This window comes from Felis catus, chromosome A1 (genome assembly GCF_018350175.1).
Source record: "Felis catus isolate Fca126 chromosome A1, F.catus_Fca126_mat1.0, whole genome shotgun sequence".
Taxonomy (NCBI): Eukaryota; Metazoa; Chordata; class Mammalia; order Carnivora; family Felidae; genus Felis; species Felis catus.
In genome coordinates this window covers 143,830,081-143,848,243 of record NC_058368.1, presented here as the reverse complement: position 1 = coordinate 143,848,243, position 18,163 = coordinate 143,830,081, and the positions used below count along the sequence as shown (strand labels likewise).

The 18,163-nt window shown below is 43.9% G+C and overlaps 1 protein-coding gene across 1 annotated transcript in view; it reads left to right on the top strand.

The window, feature by feature from the left end:
• SERINC5 (serine incorporator 5) overlaps nt 1-15,879 on the top strand; it is a 103,651-nt gene extending 87,772 nt beyond the window's left edge. The window contains exons 9-12 of the mRNA XM_011284262.4: nt 4,214-4,280; nt 7,242-7,281; nt 7,894-8,038; nt 11,307-15,879. Of these exons, the coding sequence (XP_011282564.1) occupies nt 4,214-4,280; nt 7,242-7,281; nt 7,894-8,038; nt 11,307-11,454 (400 nt within the window). The 3' untranslated portion in view covers nt 11,455-15,879. The remainder of the gene's footprint in view (nt 1-4,213; nt 4,281-7,241; nt 7,282-7,893; nt 8,039-11,306) is intronic.
• Nucleotides 15,880-18,163: the final 2,284 nt, after the last annotated feature.

The following is an 18,163-nucleotide window of genomic DNA, read 5'->3' as shown; positions in this document are numbered from 1 at the left end:
CAATTCTATACTCCGTGCTCATCGTGATAAGTGTTTTTTCTTTTATTTAATTAAAAAAAATTATATCCAAGTTAGTTAGCATATAGTGCAACAGTGATTTCAGGAGTAGATTCCTTGATGCCCCTTACCCATTTAGCCCATCTCCCCTCCCACAACCCCTCCAGTAACCCTCTGTTTGTTCTCCGTAATTAAGAGTCTCTTATGTTTTGTCCACCTCCCTGTTTTTATAATATTTTTGCTTTCCTTCCCTTGTGTTCATCTGTTTTGCCTCTTAAAGTCCTCATATGAGTGAAGTTACATGATATTTGTCTTTCTCTGCCTCACTAATTTTGCTTAGCATAATACCCTCTAGTTTCATCCATGTAGTTGCAAATGGCAAGAAGAAATCACACATTTTCACTGCAAGTCACATGATTGCTTGGGATTGGGGTTAACTTTTTTGTAAGGTCCTGGAAGGCTCACTGCACTATCTCTTTCCCTATCTGGAGCCAGCCAGCTCCACTGTCCCTCCACCAACACACAGACATACATGCTTCTTTAGGGAGCTCTCATGACTCACTATGAGTATGTTTTATCTTTGCTGTTTTAGCTTGAAAGAGGGCTCAACCTAAACCTACTCCCTAGCTTTCCACCTGAAGTCAATTTTCCTCCAGATGCCCCTTCTACTGTACCCAGGCATCATTGCTGTGAAGAAGTGTCACAGCTTGGACCCCATGTAGGAGTTTCCCCAATGGCTCTTTCTATAGATCCACCCTCCTACCCCCACTTAGGCCTGGATCTTTGCTGTAATGGGCCCCACCCTCCACTAACTATTCCTTAATCCCCTTCTTGGTCTCTAGATTTTTAAAAAATGTTTTATTTATTTATTTTGGAGAGAGAGGGAGTGTGAGCAGGGGAGGGGCAGAGAAAGGAAGGCAAACAGAGAGTCCCAAAAAGGTTCCACACTGTCGGCACAGAGCCCAATGTGGGGCTTGAACTCACAAACTGTGAGATCATGACCTGAGCAGCAATCAAGAGTTGGACACTTAACCAGCTGAGCCACCTAGGCATTGCTAGGTGATTGAAATTACTATTTTGCTGGCTTCAAGTTGAGACTGTGCAGTCTGGCAGGATCCTGGGGGCAATCAGCTTCAATTCCCTTGTACATAAAAAGGAAACTGAGGGGCATAGAGCCTATTTCTGTGATTCTCTACCCCCGATCTCAGGAAACTTCTCCTTGAGTCTCCTTTGCTAGAGTACTCGGAGAGGCATGTTCATAATCACTTTTGCCCCTGGAATTGCTTGGAGTCAGATGCTTCTCTGAGGTACAAGGATAAGGTGTATGATTTGTCTCATTTTGTTATCGGGAGGTATTTGTGCTGTAAAATGGTCCTGGCTATTTCAGTGTCAACTATGCCTATGAGAAAAAAAATTATTATTTAAATGTTAAGAAATTTGAATAGAAAATTAGAAAAACTACGGATCTTTATTAAATGTCAAACAACTTGCTAGTTCAAAATGAAACTTTCGTGGCAATGGAGTAGACTATGTAGAAGTAAGAATAAGGTTGGTAAGAGAATTGAAGAGAAGGTTGGCTTAAACTGAGAAGAATTGGCAAATCAAGGTGTCTATTCTTTTGGTGTGTTTTGTGTCTGCCACTTTTATTTAAGAAAGGCGGATCTGTTGGGGCGCCTGGGTGGCGCAGTTGGTTAAGCGTCCGACTTCAGCCAGGTCACGATCTCACGTTCCGTGAGTTCGAGCCCCGCGTCAGGCTCTGGGCTGATGGCTCAGAGCCTGGAGCCTGTTTCCGATTCTGTGTCTCCCTCTCTCTCTGCCCCTCTCCCGTTCATGCTCTGTCTCTCTCTTTCCCAAAAATAAGTAAACGTTGAAGAAAGACGGATCTATTAAAAAAAAAAAAAAGAGCAGTGTACAGCCTTTATTTTGGGAATCCTGCCACTTCCTCACCTATCAGAAATCTTCCTGGCTCAGGGCACCTGGCTGGCTCAGTCAGAAGAGTATGCGACTCTTGATCTAAGGGTTAAGAGTTCCAGCCCAAGGTTGGGTGTAGAGATTAGTGAAAAATAAAGAAACTTAAAAGAATTTTTTCCTGGTTCTGCATCGGGGGCATGTAAAGGCATCCCCCTCCCCCCACCCCCACCCCCACCCAGTTCACATGGGATGGTGGTCTCCTTTGGGAGCTGTGAATCACCACTTATACTGTGTACCGGGAACATAATTGAACTTCCTCCCTTTAAGGGTGGGAATAGTCATGGGATCCCTCAAGGGCCCTGTAAGTTTGTCAGGGAGCAGAATCTATGGTCTCCAACAGGAAAGTCTGGACATGTTCTGTAGAGATTTTCTTTGATCTGGGGGAGTTTGGCCAGTTCCAAAAGCAGCTGAAGCAGGTGCGGAGGGCCACCTGCATTTTGAATCATTCTGCCGATATGGAAGAGGCCCTGGGCATGGCGGTGGGAGGGGGTAGGTGGCTGGAGGGGAGGTGTTTTTTTTTTTGATTGTCACAATAACTGCCAGACAGTGCTGGCTTTTTGTGAGTGAAGACTAGAGACAGTGAATAGGCTATGACTTATCTGTATGGTGATACACTGTCCCAACCAAATCTTGTCAGTCTCCTTCCACCCCCCGACAGGAAGCACTGGGTGAAAGTTGCTCGTACCTTAGCCCTGGAAAGGAGGAGGTTATGCATAATCCAGGGGCTGCTGTTTAGCAACTCGTCTTGTGCTCACCAAACAGATGGCTCTGAGTAATAGAATGCAGACAATAAGAATTTCCTAGGCTTTTAAGGAGTTTGTAAAAACAACGTTTCTAAGGTAATTCCAAGAAGAGTATTTTGTGGGTAAAGGCCATGACTGAATTATAATAATATTTTATAGTAGCATCTACTTAGAGAAGTTCTGTGTCATTAATGATGAACTGAATGCAGGTATTTTTAGAAGAACAAAAGCTTAGTTTATTGCTGTCTGACGATGGAAGTAAAGTAACAGAGGTGTCAGAATCAAAACCTAACTTTTCCTCCACAGAAATGATATATTAAATCATAATTTACATGCAGAAAATACAGCATGCTCTTACATGCAGGAGCAAGGTGTGTGTGTTTCTTGGGTGCACAACCATCAGGAAGTATCTCTACAATTCCTCTGATTAGGCTCGAGGTTAGGAAGTGGGAATGGAGTGGGCCTCCATTAGCATCCATCTGTTCAGAGCAGAAACCAAAGTGACGCTATTGGGCTTGAGTGGCTCACAAAAGGAGTGCGCTTGGATCCCAGAAGACTTTTTTATGAGGAAGTCTTTTTATTGTTTATTTGCATCTCATTGATCTCTTCTCTCCTTGAGAAAGAGGATGAGAATGAACAGAGAAAAGCAGTGTTGCCTCTTGGGGTTTATTTGGTTGAAATGAACCTGCTAATTCCTGCTTCTCCAGTGGCCACACTCCCTACCCGCCTCCAGGCTGGCACATAGGATATGTCCGTGCGTGCGTGGTTTCGTGCAAGGGGCTAGGGATTGTTGTCTTTTTCACTAAATTCCCCGGGGCTTAGAACACATGGCAGGCCTTCAGCAGATATTTGCTAAAGGAATTTATAGAGTTAGCTGGAAACTTAAGTATTTATACATTTCTGTTTGCTTAAAGTATTTCCTTTTCTTCACCCCAGAAGATATACCTATATTACCCTTGTAAGCCAGATTTTATAACATTTTACCTATCTGGGTGTAGGGAGAGTGGTAGGAAGAATTTTTTTTTTTTTTTTTAAATCACACTCACAGCTACTCTATTGAATTTGCAAACAGAAAACCTTGTTCTGCCAAAGGTTGATTATCACAGTAAGTAACTGTGACCTTTGCTTTTCACGCCCTTGCTTTTTTTACTGCTGTCTCTGGGTTCTTTTGTTGATTTCGATCCCTTCTAAGTGAGAGTAGTCAAAGAGAGGGGAAAGATAAAAGGGAAATCAGAAAATTATTTTGGGCAGCTTGAGAGAGAGAAGTGAAAACCAAGATAATAGGACCAAAAGATTTATTTCTTCATCTGCAGACCTCTCTTTGCTTAAAATGATCTAATGCAATCCGTGTAAAAAGACATGAACTATAAAAACGATGCATCCATTTTGGAATAAAGTGGGGTACTGAAAGATGAAATAGACTTAAGCAGCCCCAACAAGAGGGTGCAGGGAGGTGGCTCTGCCCTTCCTTTGATGTGATATAACATGTGTTTGTTTCTTAGCTTGACGTCCACGACAAGGTCAAGTTCTGACGCTCTTCAAGGCCGATATGCAGCCCCTGAACTGGAAGTAAGTTCATTTCCTCCCCTTGTTCTGCTTCATCTCAGAAGACCTATTTTCCAGGAAGGCTCTTTACGTGTTTTTGCATCTTTATTGATTGGCCTTTCACGATCCCATTTTTCTCCTCGAAGAAGAATACCATATTTTTGTACAGAAAAAACAATGCCTTGTAGATACTATGGGGATTCAAATGTACCTTTGCTTTTCCTCCAACGAAATTAGCCTCTGCTGGGCCTTGCTGCCCACCTCCACCAGAGGCCTGGGCAGCTTGGTCCGTCTGCTCTCTGCTCTTTTCCTCTGTCATAATGGAATGTGTGTGAATTTTGTTTTGTTTTGTTTTGTTTTAACTTCTAGTGCATTCCTCTGTTACATACCTGTCTTTGTCCTCCGTATATAGCATGACCATGAGGTTATATGTAATAGCTGTTTGAAGAAGGAGAAAAAGACGGAGAAGGGAAGGAACCAGCATCTGCTCCATGCCACACTGCTGAGCAGTGTCGGTGCATGAGCTTATTTAACTGTGTCCTTTCCTTCACCGCGTAAAGAATTGTGAACAGTAGGTGTCCAGAGAATCAGGGTGGTGAACAGATGCCTATCAGTCAGCAGAATGCCTGTTATTTCCTTATTTGTGCAAAAGTCTTTTGCTGGGGCCCTCTGGAACATCCACTAAGGTCAGGAAAGTTCTAATCGCATGGAGGCAGCCAGGAAAAGACTCAACCCTGAGCCCAGGAATGGAACAGGAGGTTCCAATGATGGCTGAGACTTACAGCACTTGCTATATGCCAGGCACTATTCTAAGCACTACATTTGTGATTTCATTTAATCCTCATAAAAACCCAGTAAGGGTTTGATCTCTGTTTTACAGAGGGGAAAAAGCAGAAGTTATTTAAACTTTTGATTGGCTGGCATGTAAACCGTGCGCTCTGGCTCCAAAGTCTGTGTTCCTGAATGCCGCTGCCCAAGAGCTTGGCTCCTGGCTCCTGGCCCTGCTGCCAGCCCTGCCTGACACGGGCCCCAGACAGTATCCTGATAGCTTTCTCCGGATAGAAGAGCCCTGGTGTCTCTCCAGATACGGGCACTCTTCTGTGCAGCTGGGTCTCTGGGGAGGGTCTTTCCTGCACCTGACCTGGAGATAGTGAACATTATGAAGGGTTGTCAGTCTGCCAGCAGCATTCAGCAGCTCTCTCTGTCACTTGAAAAAGGAGGAATCTGTGCTGAGTCTGAATAGGTTACTGCTTATTACACAGAAAAGAATGGTCTCTAGAAGGCAGGCGTTTGTTCTCACCACTGGCTGGGTGACCACCTGCTGCGGTTGTGCCGCTGTGGCTTCAATGTCCCGATTGTGTAGAGCGTAAGCTCAAAGAACAGCAAGTCTCTAAGTTAGCTTTAAGAGGATGTTTTCCTTCTCATTCTAAGGAAAGTGTCCCAGTGTTTCCTTCTGAACCGAAGAACGTGCAAAATGGAAGTTGGTTTGCTCTCCTTCTATCCCGTTTCACAGGATACACCTTTGAAAGAGAGAGATGGTAGTTTCTTATGCTAAATGAAGCTTCAGAAGAACTAGGACCCCAGGGCACCGTGTCTTGAGCCCACTGAATGATTAGACTGTGTAACTTGATCCAAGATTCTGTCAAGGCCAATCCCTTTATTAGAAGTTTCCCTGATGTCGTAGGGAAACAGGGGCTTGGCCTTGAAGTATATAAAAGAGACAAAGGCTCAAGCACCTATGTCCTTATCCCTGGCTCTCTGTCCTTTCTAGTAAAAACATGGTCAGCCAGGAAGTGCGAAAGACCCAGCATTTCCCACCTTGTCTTGGTACATGTAATGTTTTTTACCCCGTTTACCAGAGTCCTTCTGCAATCATGTAGTAATTTTTCATAATCCAATTTTTTTTACTAGTTTCTTGTTTTGAGTAGGTCATGAACATGGTACCACGTTTAAAAGGTGCCAAAGAGTCTTCAAAGGAAAGCATCCCATCCATCCCGGTCCCTGGCTCCCCTGTCTCCATAGAGGCAGACAGTTGAGCAGCCTGATTTCATAGGAAATGGAGGTGGGCCTCCTGCTTCCAGACCTCATAGCCTTAACCATTTCTGATTCTGCCAGCTCCACCGTCTCCTACATTTCACATGCTACCTGTTGCCTTTTGTGAATTGCGGGCCTTGGATTTCCCATCCTGCATTTATATCCCAGCTCTGTGACTAAACTAGTTTTGTAACTTCAGGCCAGTTATTCACCCTGCCTGACCTCAGTTTCCTTACCTGCAAACGGGATAATAATCCTAGCAAGGAGAGCAAATCATCACCAGGAGTGAGCTCCAGGAGAGTGAGAATCTGTCTCATTCACCTTGTGATTCAGGTTGAGTTTTCCAGAAGCAGCTGCCAAGGCAGAGTTGATGTGCAGTGTGTCTGTTAGTGATCAACACATGTGGAAGGAAGGAAGAGGAAGGAAGCAGAATTGGGCAGAGGGTGAAGTCGAAGGGCACCGGAGGCCGGACAAAGCCACTGTTGACTGTTTTGGTGCTCCAGAGCAGATAGGACCCATCAGAGCTGTACCCAAGGGTCAATGGCTGCGCCTTTACACCCCTGCCATGTGCAGTCATTTAATGTAGCAAAAAAGCTTGCTGTAGGGCAGAGTAATGCTCTGTGGCTGAGCCAAAGCCTGGGAGCTGCCATCCAGAGGATGCTCACAGCATTCTAAGTAGCTGAGCAATCACTAAGTGAACACCTTTGAGGGGGTGTGCGTGGCTCAACCCATGTGTGTTGTGTTTCCTATCACCAGCACAAGAGCACTTGGGAAGAACAGATGCTTAATCAAATCCTTTGGAAGGGAAAGAATGTGCGCAGTTCAGAGCCTGGGATACAGTTCCCACGGGAAGGCTTGGCACGTCACACAGATGGCCATTAGTACTTTACTGATGTGGAGGTAGAAAAGTGGGATGCAAGCCACCTGACTCTGTTGGGTTTGTTCTTCCAGGTGGCTCGCTGTTGTTTTTGCTTCGGCCCTGACGGAGAGGGTGAGTAGAGAACTTCCTCTTCCTTTCAGCCTTGTGGTGCTGCGGACCTGTGGCACTAGGCTGTAGGTGTAGATATTTGGGATTCAAGCAAAATTACTTGAATGGTAAGAGGAGATTCTTACTCCAAAGCTGGTTTACTGTTGATATACTTTCCATATTCCTGGTTACTAGGTTTTATTTGTGTTCGTATTCTAGCAGGCAGAAATCAGTTTATGTTTTGGTTCACATGTAAGTTAAATTATACAGAGAGACTTAGAGAAGGAGGAAGTACATTTTTCAAAGGAATGAACATTTGGATCGGAGCATCCCAGGGGCTTGAGAACCCCTGGTGTGCTCCCTCACTGTAATCTGAGCTTATCATAAGTTCACATTTGGAAGGGCTCTCTTCTGCTCTGTTCAAGTGAATGTGATGTTAGGTAACTCATCCTGTGGAGGACGGTTCTAGAGTTGGGGCGGGGGTTGTGCTTAGGGTGTAGATGTGGGTAAAGATGGCTTTCGACATCTTCCCTACTCAAGAGCCCCTGGGATTGAAGTTAGTGAGTGTGGCTTTGCTGAAGTGGCAGGCGTGCATGTGTTCACTCTATGAGCTTGCACTCGCTCTGTCGTTCACAGACACTGAAGAGCAGCAGAACGTGAAGGAGGGACCACGGGTCATTTATGATGAGAAGAGAGGCACCGTCTATAGCTATTCCTATTTCCACTTCGTGTTCTTTTTGGCTTCCCTCTATGTGATGATGACGGTCACCAGCTGGTTCAAGTGAGTGTGACCCCTTGTCTTAGACCGTTTAGAAGGGATGATCTTTAGAAAACCAAGTGAAGTCTTACTCTTTAAGTGCTGAGGCCCACTGAGTCACAGACCTGATCTCCTACAGTTGGCTTAACTCTTCTCCAAGTCCTGCTGTGCTCACCTACACAGAAACAGTGCTGGGGTCTCAACAGTCTGTGGTTATGCTCTTAATTAACCCTTGGAATTGACGATGCTCCTTGCAGCTTTAAGAAAATAAAAGGTTGGGGCACTTGGCTGGCTCAGTCAGTGGAGCATGTAACTCTTGATCTCAGGGTTGTAAATGCAAGCCCCATGTTGGGTGTGGGGATTACTTAAAAATTAAACCTTAAAAAAAAAGAAAGAGAAGGAAATGTTAACCGCATATGGGCAGTCTTGAGGAACACAGTAATAGTAATGGAGGAAGAACTTGGAATTCTATTTCTGTGTTTTTAAAAATTTTTAAGTGTTTATTTTTGAGAGAAAGAGAGAGACAGAGCATGAACAGGGGAAGGGCAGAGGGAGAGGGAGACACAGAATCTGAAGCAGGCTCCAGGCTCTGAGCTGTCAGCACAGAGCCTGATGCAGGGCTTGAACCCATGAACCATGGGATCATGACCTGAGCTAAAGTCGATGCTTAACTGACTGAGCCACCTAGGTGCCCCAGAACTTGGAATTCTTAAGCAGTCATCTGCTTTTTTTTTTTTTTTTTTAAGTTTTAATTTATTTAAGTCATCTCTACGCCCAACGTGAAGCTTGCACTTAAAACCCCAAGATCGGGGTGCCTGGGTGGCGCAGTCGGTTAGGCGTCCGACTTCAGCCAGGTCACGATCTCGCGATCCGGGAGTTCGAGCCCCACGTCGGGCTCTGGGCTGATGGCTCAGAGCCTGGATCCTGTTTCCGATTCTGTGTCTCCCTCTCTCTCTGCCCCTCCCCCGTTCATGCTCTGTCTCTCTCTGTCCCAAAAAATAAATAAAACGTTGAAAAAAAAATTAAAAAAAAAACAAACAAAAAAACCCCAAGATCAAGAGTCACGGCTCTTCTGACTGAGCCAGACAGGCACCTCAGCAGTCATCTGATTTTTTTTTTTTTTAACATTTATTTATTTTTTGAGAGACAGAGACAGAACATGAGCTAGGGAAGGGACAGAGAGAGAGGGGGAGTCACAGGGGGAGTCCGAAGCAGGCTCCATGCTCCAAGCTGTCAGCACAGAACCCGATGCGGGGCTCAAAGTCATGAACCATGAGATCATGACCTGAGCCAAAGTCGGCCGCCTAACCAACTGAGCCACCCCGGTGCCTCAGTCATCTGCTTTTAAGAAAGAGAAAATACCTGTTTTTTCTACTTTGTATTTTGTCTTTTTAAATTTTACACTTTTATTATGAAAGTTTTAAACATCTTCTTTAAAAAGACTGACATAGAAGCATGGGAAGTGACAGTGTCCTCTCCCTGACCCCCCGCTATGCCCCACGACTACTGCTAACATGGTGCATACTCTTTCACTCCTTTTCCATGCATTTACAAGCCTGTGTCACCTTGAAATTTTTATCTATCTATCTATCTATCTATCTATCTATTTATTTATTTATTTATTTATTATGTCTTTAAATGTTTGATAATTTTTTTTTAAATTTTTTTTTTTAAGTTTATTTATTTTTGAGACAGAGAGAGACAGAGCATGAACAGGGGAGGGTCAGAGAGAGAGGGAGACACAGAATCGGAAGCAGGCTCCAGGCTCTGAGCCATCAGCCCAGAGCCCGACGCGGGGCTTGAACTCACGGACTGCGAGATCTTGACCTGAGCTGAAGTCGGACGCTTAACCGACTGAGCCACCCAGGCGCCCCTGTTTGATCATTTTTAAGTGTTGAGAGGGAGAGAGCCCACAAGCTGGGAAGGGGCAGAGAGAGAGGGAAAGAGAGAATCTCCAGCAGGCTCCACACTCTCCATGCAGAGCCCGACGTGGGGCTCGATCTCATAAATGTGACATCATGACCTAAGCCGAGATCGAGAGTCAAATGCTTAACTGGCTGAGCCACCCAGGTGCCTCAAGCCTGTGTCATTTTTTTAAATATAAGTATGATTATACATGTTTCCCCTTGAGATTTTTTTTGTTTCATTTTGTTTTTAAAGCTAACAGTACGTGATGGGTCTGACTTTCCCTATCACTGCATGGAAGTTCTTTTTAATTCTTTTTTAATCACTTTTCACTGATCCAAAGTTTTTGTTGGATAATAATTTGTTATAACTCAGAATAAACATGGGACAGACATTTAGGCTCATTGTGCTTTCTTTTATCCATTCTTTCAGCAACTGTGTGAGTGGCTCCCATGTGCCATGCTGTTACAAATGGCAGGGCTTATAATTGAATGGATGACACAGACCATGATCCAAATCAAATACAGTGTGCTAGGTAGTGCTAATAACTATAAGGGAGAAAACTGAGGAAGAGAAATGAGGAGTAACAGGTGAAGTTTGGGGATGGTGGAGATAGCAGAATGCTTCACTGGGGAGATTTTTCCAGAACATCTTGAGGGAGATGAGAGGAGGGAGCTTCTAATATGTCCCTAATGCTTCTAATGCTTTGATAATCCCTAGAAAGGTTTGGTGTGGAAAGCTTAAAGGAGAGAGCTTTAATCAATAAGGCAGAAAGGAACAGATGTTGAGAATGTGGGAAAAATTGGAAGCTCTTATACTCCTGGTAGGATTGTAAAATGGTGCTGCCACTTTGGAAAACAGTTTGGCAGGTCTTCGAGATGTTAAACATAGAGTTATGACACAATCTGACAGACAGTTCTAATCCTAAGTATCTACCCAATAGGGAAAAAAAAGTACATCCACACAAAAACTTTGACCTACGTGTTTATAGCAGCCTCATTTATACTGGGGAAAAGGAGAAACCACCCAAATGCCTATTGGCCAATGAATGGATGAACAAAATGTGCCATATGCGTGCAATGGAATATTACTCAGCCATAAAAAGGAATACATGGTTAAACCTTGAAAACAGTGTGCTTGGTGAAAACCAAGAGGCCACATGATTCCATCTCTGTGAAATGTCCCGAGTAGGCAGATACATAAAGATAGAAAGTAGGTGGAGAAATGGTGTAAGTTGTATCTGAATTGAGCTGTTAGGAAAATAAAACAAAAAAACAGAAAGACTGGAGGGGATGGAATCGGGGAGACACCTGCTGGAAGATACCTACCCCCCCCCCCCCCCATTCTGTTCCTGCTCTGACCACAGCTGGGTCTCTTGTTTCCACAGCTATGAAAGTGCCAACATCGAAACCTTCTTCAGCGGAAGCTGGTCCATCTTCTGGGTCAAGATGGCCTCCTGCTGGATGTGTGTCCTGTTATACCTGGGGACCCTGGTTGCTCCCCTCTGTTGCCCCTCTCGGCAGTTCTCCGTGTGAGGGGCATCTGACCAGGCCTGCAGGCTGGAAGTGACATCCTTTGAACAAGGGTCTGAGTAGTGACTGGTGCTTTGTGAAAAGCTAGCATCTTCAGGCTGGTTGAAGTGGGTCTGAAAAGGCCTTCAGAAAAAAAATCACCTGATTAGCTTTTTAATTCTGAAAATCAAAAAGAAATTACCAGTTTATCCCAAAAGAACTGAGATTTTCAGCCAGGCTGATCCCGAGTGATCACGTATTTTGTGTGTGTCATAACCCTAAAAACTGGAATAGGCTAGTATTTTGCTTCTGTATGTTTTTACCAAAATAGGGTTTGGGGCACGACATCTTATCACAGGGATACAACTTCCTTTGTGTGGCCTGTCATTCTTATCCTTGGAATAGAAAAACATGCCAAAATCTTGAGCCCTCAGCCCCTGATAGAATGCAGACCCCTCTCACGCACCTCAGCTCGGAGTCTCGTCCCCAGTGGGCTCTGCAGACAGAACTCAGCCTGCAGGCCCCTTGCTCACAGCTACTTGGTATTTATAAGGTCCAAGAGGAAGCACCTGCTTGCAACTCCACCCTTGTGCTGTTTCCTCCTGGCCCCCCAGCGTTTCCCTTTGAAACTGTGATGCTGGGAATCACAGCTTCACTCTCTGCCCTTGCCCTTCCCAGAGGTCCCCTCTTCTTTCTGGGCTGAGTATCTTTGCTTAATAATGTGAAAAAGCACAATTTTGCCATCACTACCATGTGGTCCCCATTGTATTCTTACTACCTGATCTGAGTTACTGCAATAATTGTGACTCCCATTTGTGGTGTTTTTCACATGATTATAGAACAGTATTCGGGTTGTTTTCTTCGCTTGAACAATGGAGGGCTATAGTTCTTATAGTTCTCACATGTTTGTACTTATTAATAGTAATAATATTCTAGGACCTTACCTGAAAAGTTGCTTCTTGACTGAAGCCTGCTGTACCCCTCTTTCATTTATGAAAGTCAACCAGTTTGTCTTCCACCTTGAGGCCTTTGAAATCCTAACAGCAAAAGGGCTTTTGTTTCCAGGATCTGTGATGTGACCATGGCATTAATATCCACTGTGGTTTTTTAGAGTAGATTTGCTGAGGTAAGGATCCCAGGCAGCCCCTCCAACTGGGCTGACCAGATAAAAGCCTATTATACAAGTTGTAGAAATGGCCAAATATACCTAGAAGAAATGGTGAGGGGTGGGGCGTGGGGAGGGGTATTTAATTAAGCCATAAACAACGTCCATGGAGAGTTCCAAAAATACATACTTGGAACACTCCTAGGAGATGTGACTTTATGCAGCTGCCCAAGAAGATTTCCATGTTCAGTGTTGCTCTCCTCAGTCACGGAAGAGTTTTCTCAGTGGAAAGGCCGTTAGAGACCCCAGTGGAAACACGGTGGGGGTGCTTCTGTTAGTGTCTCACACAGGGTGGAAAGAGTCCTCTCGAGCTCCCTGGCCATAGAGGGTCTGAAAATGGAGAGACTCGGCCTGTATTTTGTGTGCCCTACTGTACGAGTTGGGCAGAATTGGGTCCCAGTGTGCCAAAGTGCTGGTGTGGGGAATTAGTCAAATTCTTCATTTCTACTCCTTTGCCCTCCTCCCAGGAAAATCAGAGGGGAAACAAATTCAGTGGATGAATTCCTGTAGACTCTTGCCTTGTTTATAATGTTTAAGGTTCCATTTTTAAAGGCACTCGTTTGTGTGTGAGGGCCTTGTTTTATAAACTTTATCCATTTGATTTTTTTAGGCCAGAATCTCTTGGAGCTTGGCAGTTGACAGGTCCTCTGGAGTCACAAAATGGATAGCTGCTGTGTGCAGCCCCTATTAAGCCGGTGGGACTGGGACTTCTGTGGGTCGGGGACAGATCGAGGGAGAGGGCTGTGGGTATGTGTGACAGCCCCCCGGGAGAAGCTGCCACAGTGCCGTAGTGCCATGGGGCTCTGGGTAAGCTGAGGTTGGCTTTGGGAACTCAAGAGCTGGGATGCCAGTTTCAATGTGGGTTTCTTCCTGGTAGGGTCTAGCTGGCTTGAGCAGCCAGCTGTGTGACTTTAGAACTGGTCCTCGGCAGCTCACAGTCCCTCTGACAAGGCTGCTGTTACTTGGCTGTCCTTCATTGGCCGACTTCCCCTGCAGAAAGAAGCTCAGGGAAACACAAAGGAAAAGGACATCCACTGCCAGTGGCCGAGCCCTCAGAGCTTCCTTCTTTAGCTGGCCCAGCCAATCCCATGGTTGCCAGCTGCTTAAAACTTGGTTTGTGGCCCAAAGTTCTTGAAGTTTAGTCTGACGCGAGAGGAACGGTTGCAGCCACTGATTTTTATGCTCAGCTGGGTATTTAAGCAAGTTTATCTGAATGGTGCACGCGATGTGGATATACTCTAAGGATTGAGGGCATACAAATAAGTTGACTTTAATGATTATTAATTGTAATAAACAATACTCAGGTGATGAGTCAACGTTTGTGGGTTTAAAGAACCTACATTTTTATGCTACCGTGATTTAAGAAACTGGAAAAGTTGTGCCAATTGCTTTGAGTTGCTGTCATGGTGTTCATTTGAGAAATTCACTGATCTTTTATTAATATAATTTTGCTTCCTACAATTTTTGTACGTGATTTAAAAAAGTACATTCCCTGTAGCTGCTGGTCAGACTCCTTTAGTGATGAAAGTGGAAGAAGTTTTTTAAAAAAACTATGTGTGTGTTTCCCCTGTGCTATTCCTTCCATGTGGAGATTTTTTCCCTTCTCGTTTTCATGAGTAAAAACACTAAGTGGGGGAAGGGAGTCTTCTGGGAATGTTGCTGTGTACCTAGATGTGTCACCTCACTGAAGGCCAGAGATGTTTCTGTCCCAGGCTTTTGGCAACCCGACTTCATCCAGACTGGGTTGAGTTTTTTAATACTGGTTAGTTGGTTTTGCTTTTGTCCTCTTGGTTTCTTGGAAATGGCTTGAAAGAATTGTTCATCAGAGATACTTGGGGCTCTTTTGTGAATAGATGGACTGTGTGCATGTGAGCTGTTGGAGGGTGGGGTTACTGGAGATTTGGGGAACCGCCTCCCATTGCACCCCCACACCTCATTGTTTATTTCCAGTTCCTCAGAGGAGCCTTTGTTCTGGATGACCTTCATGCAGTGCTAATCCCACTTCCACCCCCATATTGTCCCCCTCTCTCTATTTAAGATTATGTACTTATTTAATTTTAGCCAGAAGTTTACCACCATTGGTGCTGGTGCTTCATGTTACCCTGCAAAGGGAATTCGAGAGCCTGTGTTTAAGCTGCCTTGGCTTTTTCCTCCTCTGACTGCCTTTCTAAATAGCATTTCGTTTTGGCATACATTTGTATTCTACTCCTCTTGGAAATGAAGGTGATTTGGGCTAAGGCCCTACATGTTCAGAGAGAGAACGCTGGGTCCTCCTTAAGGACAGTGCAGTAGCCAGTCTGCTCATAGAATTCTGCTCATATCCAGTTCTATCAGGATATTCTGATAGAACGAGTTCCCTCTGCTTTGTTCTTAAGGTGGCCACCATGTGTCCCACCATCTTTAGGATGCTTATAAAGCCTCAGACACTTTAATCTAGTGTTGCATTTCAGGCAGAGGTATGTTGGACCTGTTGGACCTACCTTACAGGACTAGAGAGCTGTTCACACAGATCCTTCAGACTAATGCTGGTCATTCTAAAGATCTTTCTCTTTTTAAAATTTTCTTCACCAGTAGATCATTCGCAGAGGCGTTCGTTTTGAAAGGAGGAAATATTTGGCTTTTACCAAAGAGGGTTTTTTGTTTGTTTGTTTTTAGGCAAAATTCCTTCAGAAAAAATTAATTGGGTAAGGATACATTAAAAATGCCTATGTCCAAATCTACTTCTGTAGGGGTTTGATCATATTTATGTGAGTAAAATGATGAAGCATTCTTTAAGGTAATCCTCTGGGTGAAGGATCCTGGGAAGTTCTCTCAGGTAAAGAAAGCTTGCAACAGATGTGTAATATATGTCTTGAGAGTTATTTATGAGAAATTTAAGAGGATTATTTTGCTTTCCTATATTAAAGATTTAAGTTCTTTTTTTACTTTGCAAAAAAAATTCTACGAAAGTTTTATAATCATAACTTTGTTAATTTTTTAAACTTTTGTGAAATAATTAGCTGTAGCCAAATTATTGGTTATGTTTTGCTATATTAGAATTTGAAATGTATAATGTGTGGTAAATTTACTGTTTGAAATTTATAATAGTCTTGGATATGGTTATAGTTTTGGTAACTTTTTAAGAAGTTATTTTCTACCCTCTAGACACAAAGGCAACTGTGGGTTTGTATTTGTTTTTTGAATGCTAATTTTTCTATGAAGCATCTGAAGTTGACCAGTCTTTTCCTAGGTAGAAAACTCAAAACTTGTTAACTCTGTACTTTAATAAAACTTAAAATGCAGAACTATGTTGTTGTTTTGTGTGTGTGTGTGTGTGTGTGTGTGTAACTGAAGTCTTCTAGGTGGTGTTTTCCAAAGTGTTGAAGTGTTAATCAGCTTTCTCTCAAGCTTCGTAGAGTCTGTTCCAATTCTTGAGAACGAAAATAAACACAAAAACCCAAGTTTTTTGTTTCCTTCACCCCTGAAAACTTCTGTGGTCTTGCTTTCTTTTTCTCATTCTTGGGCTGGTGTTATACTTTCTTAAATATGAGAATTAGAGTAAGTCTTCTGATCTAGGATAGTGTTTCACTTATGTAAGTTTTTAAATTTTTTCCTTTTTTTTTAAGTGTTTATTTTTGAGAGAGAGTATGGGTGGGGGTGGGCAGAGAGAGAAAGAGACAGAGGATCTGAAGCAGGCTCTGCGCTGACAGCAGAGAGCCCAATGTGGGGCTCGAACCCACCAAGTGTGGGATTGTGACCTGAGCCAAAGTTGGTTCTTCTAGTCTTTTAAAAAAAATTTTTTTTTAAATCTTCATTTATTTTTGAGAGAGAGTGTGAGCAGGGGAGGAGCAGAGAGAGAGGGAGACACAGAACCCAAAGCAGGCTCCAGGCCCTGAGCTGTCAGTACAGAGCCTGACATGGGGCTCAAACTCATGAACCTTGAGATCATGACCTGAGCCGAAGTCGGACTCTCAACCGACTGAGCCACCCAGACGCCCCTCTACTCCTTTTTTAAATGTGAGGTTAGTTTCCTGAGTTTTAAAATTGTGCATATCACATAATATAAAATTGACCATCTTAACCATTCCAAAGTATACAGTCAGTAGTGTTGAGGACATCTGTACTGTTGTGCAGCAAATCTCCAGAACTCTTCTCATCCTGCAAAGTGAAGCTCTACACCCATGAAACAGCAATTTCCCACCAGCCGCTGGACAGCACTATTCTACTGTCTCTGTGAATTTGTCATTTGCTTCATTTCCTCCCCACATCTGCTTCTTCCCACATAGAAGCTGATACCGTTCAGGTCTTCTGGCCCATTTGCACTTTGGGGTTCACTGCCTCGTGTTGCAAATGTTGTCCGTGTGTTTTTGGTTGCGCTAATTCCTCTTTTTATGTGGGAATTCAGGAATATCCAAAATCTCTGCTTCTACTGTTGCCATTGTTTCTTCCTTTCACTTGAATTGAACCCTTTGCAACAAGGCTTTACACACACCTTTTCCCTGAAACTGCTTTTTCGGGTCATTGGTAACCTCTGTGTGGCTGACTCCAATGTCCTTATCTTACGTGGCCTATCAGATGCACTTGACGGTATTAACTAAATTACCTTATTGAGATTTCACATATCCAAATACTCATCTCCACGGTTTGAAAGGGATTGTCTATTATAGTTATCTTGTTCCTGTTGACATCGTACGTAAGATCAGAAGAGACAGATAACTTTTCTTAGCTCCCAGTCTCCAACTCACAGAATCACAGCCAAGAAACCATCTTCTGGATCATCCTCTCTTTTCCATAAGGCCTGATTTCTAGCCAACTAGTTTGCTCATCCTGAGTCCTGCCCATAATGATTTGGGAGTCGGTGGCTTTAGGTTGAATGGTTCTTGTCTTGTAGCTTAAGCTGGTGGTGCTTTTGTTCAGTTCTCTTAAAAACATTGTGATCTCTGTGAATCTTAAGGGATTCACTAGGTCAGATAGAAACCATCTCTGCCAATCTTTTCCAGATACACATCCGCTACTTCGGACTGCAGGTCAGAGTGCTGTGTGACAATACCCTTAATCTTGCAGGCGCCCTTTTGTCTAGCCTTGAGGATCTGGAAATCACTCCTTTAAGTCTTTCTGAGGTCTTAGCAGAGAGGGCTTTTGTCTTGACCCTGAGGCCACATTTTGCTTGTGGCATCTTAGAAATGATAAGTAACTAATAAATCAATGCTGTTGAAAGTATTTCATTGAGGGGCGCCTGGGTGGCTCAGTCGGTTAAGCGGCCGACTTAGGCTCAGGTCACGATCTTGCGGTCCGTGAGTTCAAGCCCCGCGTCGGGCTCTGTGCTGACAGCTCAGAGCCTGGAGCCTGTTTCAGATTCTGTGTCTCCCTCTCTCTGACCCTCCCCTGTTCATGCTCTGTCTCTCCCTGTCTCAAAAATAAATAAAACGTTAAAAAAAATTTTTAAAAAATGGAAGTATTTCATTGAATGTGTTCGGGTGTGTTAGTAAATGAAAAATAATTTGGAAAACTGTATTGCAGGGCAGTCCACATCGTGTGTGTGTGTGTGTGTGTGTGTGTGAACTGTTAAAGAAGGAAGTTACTCTGATG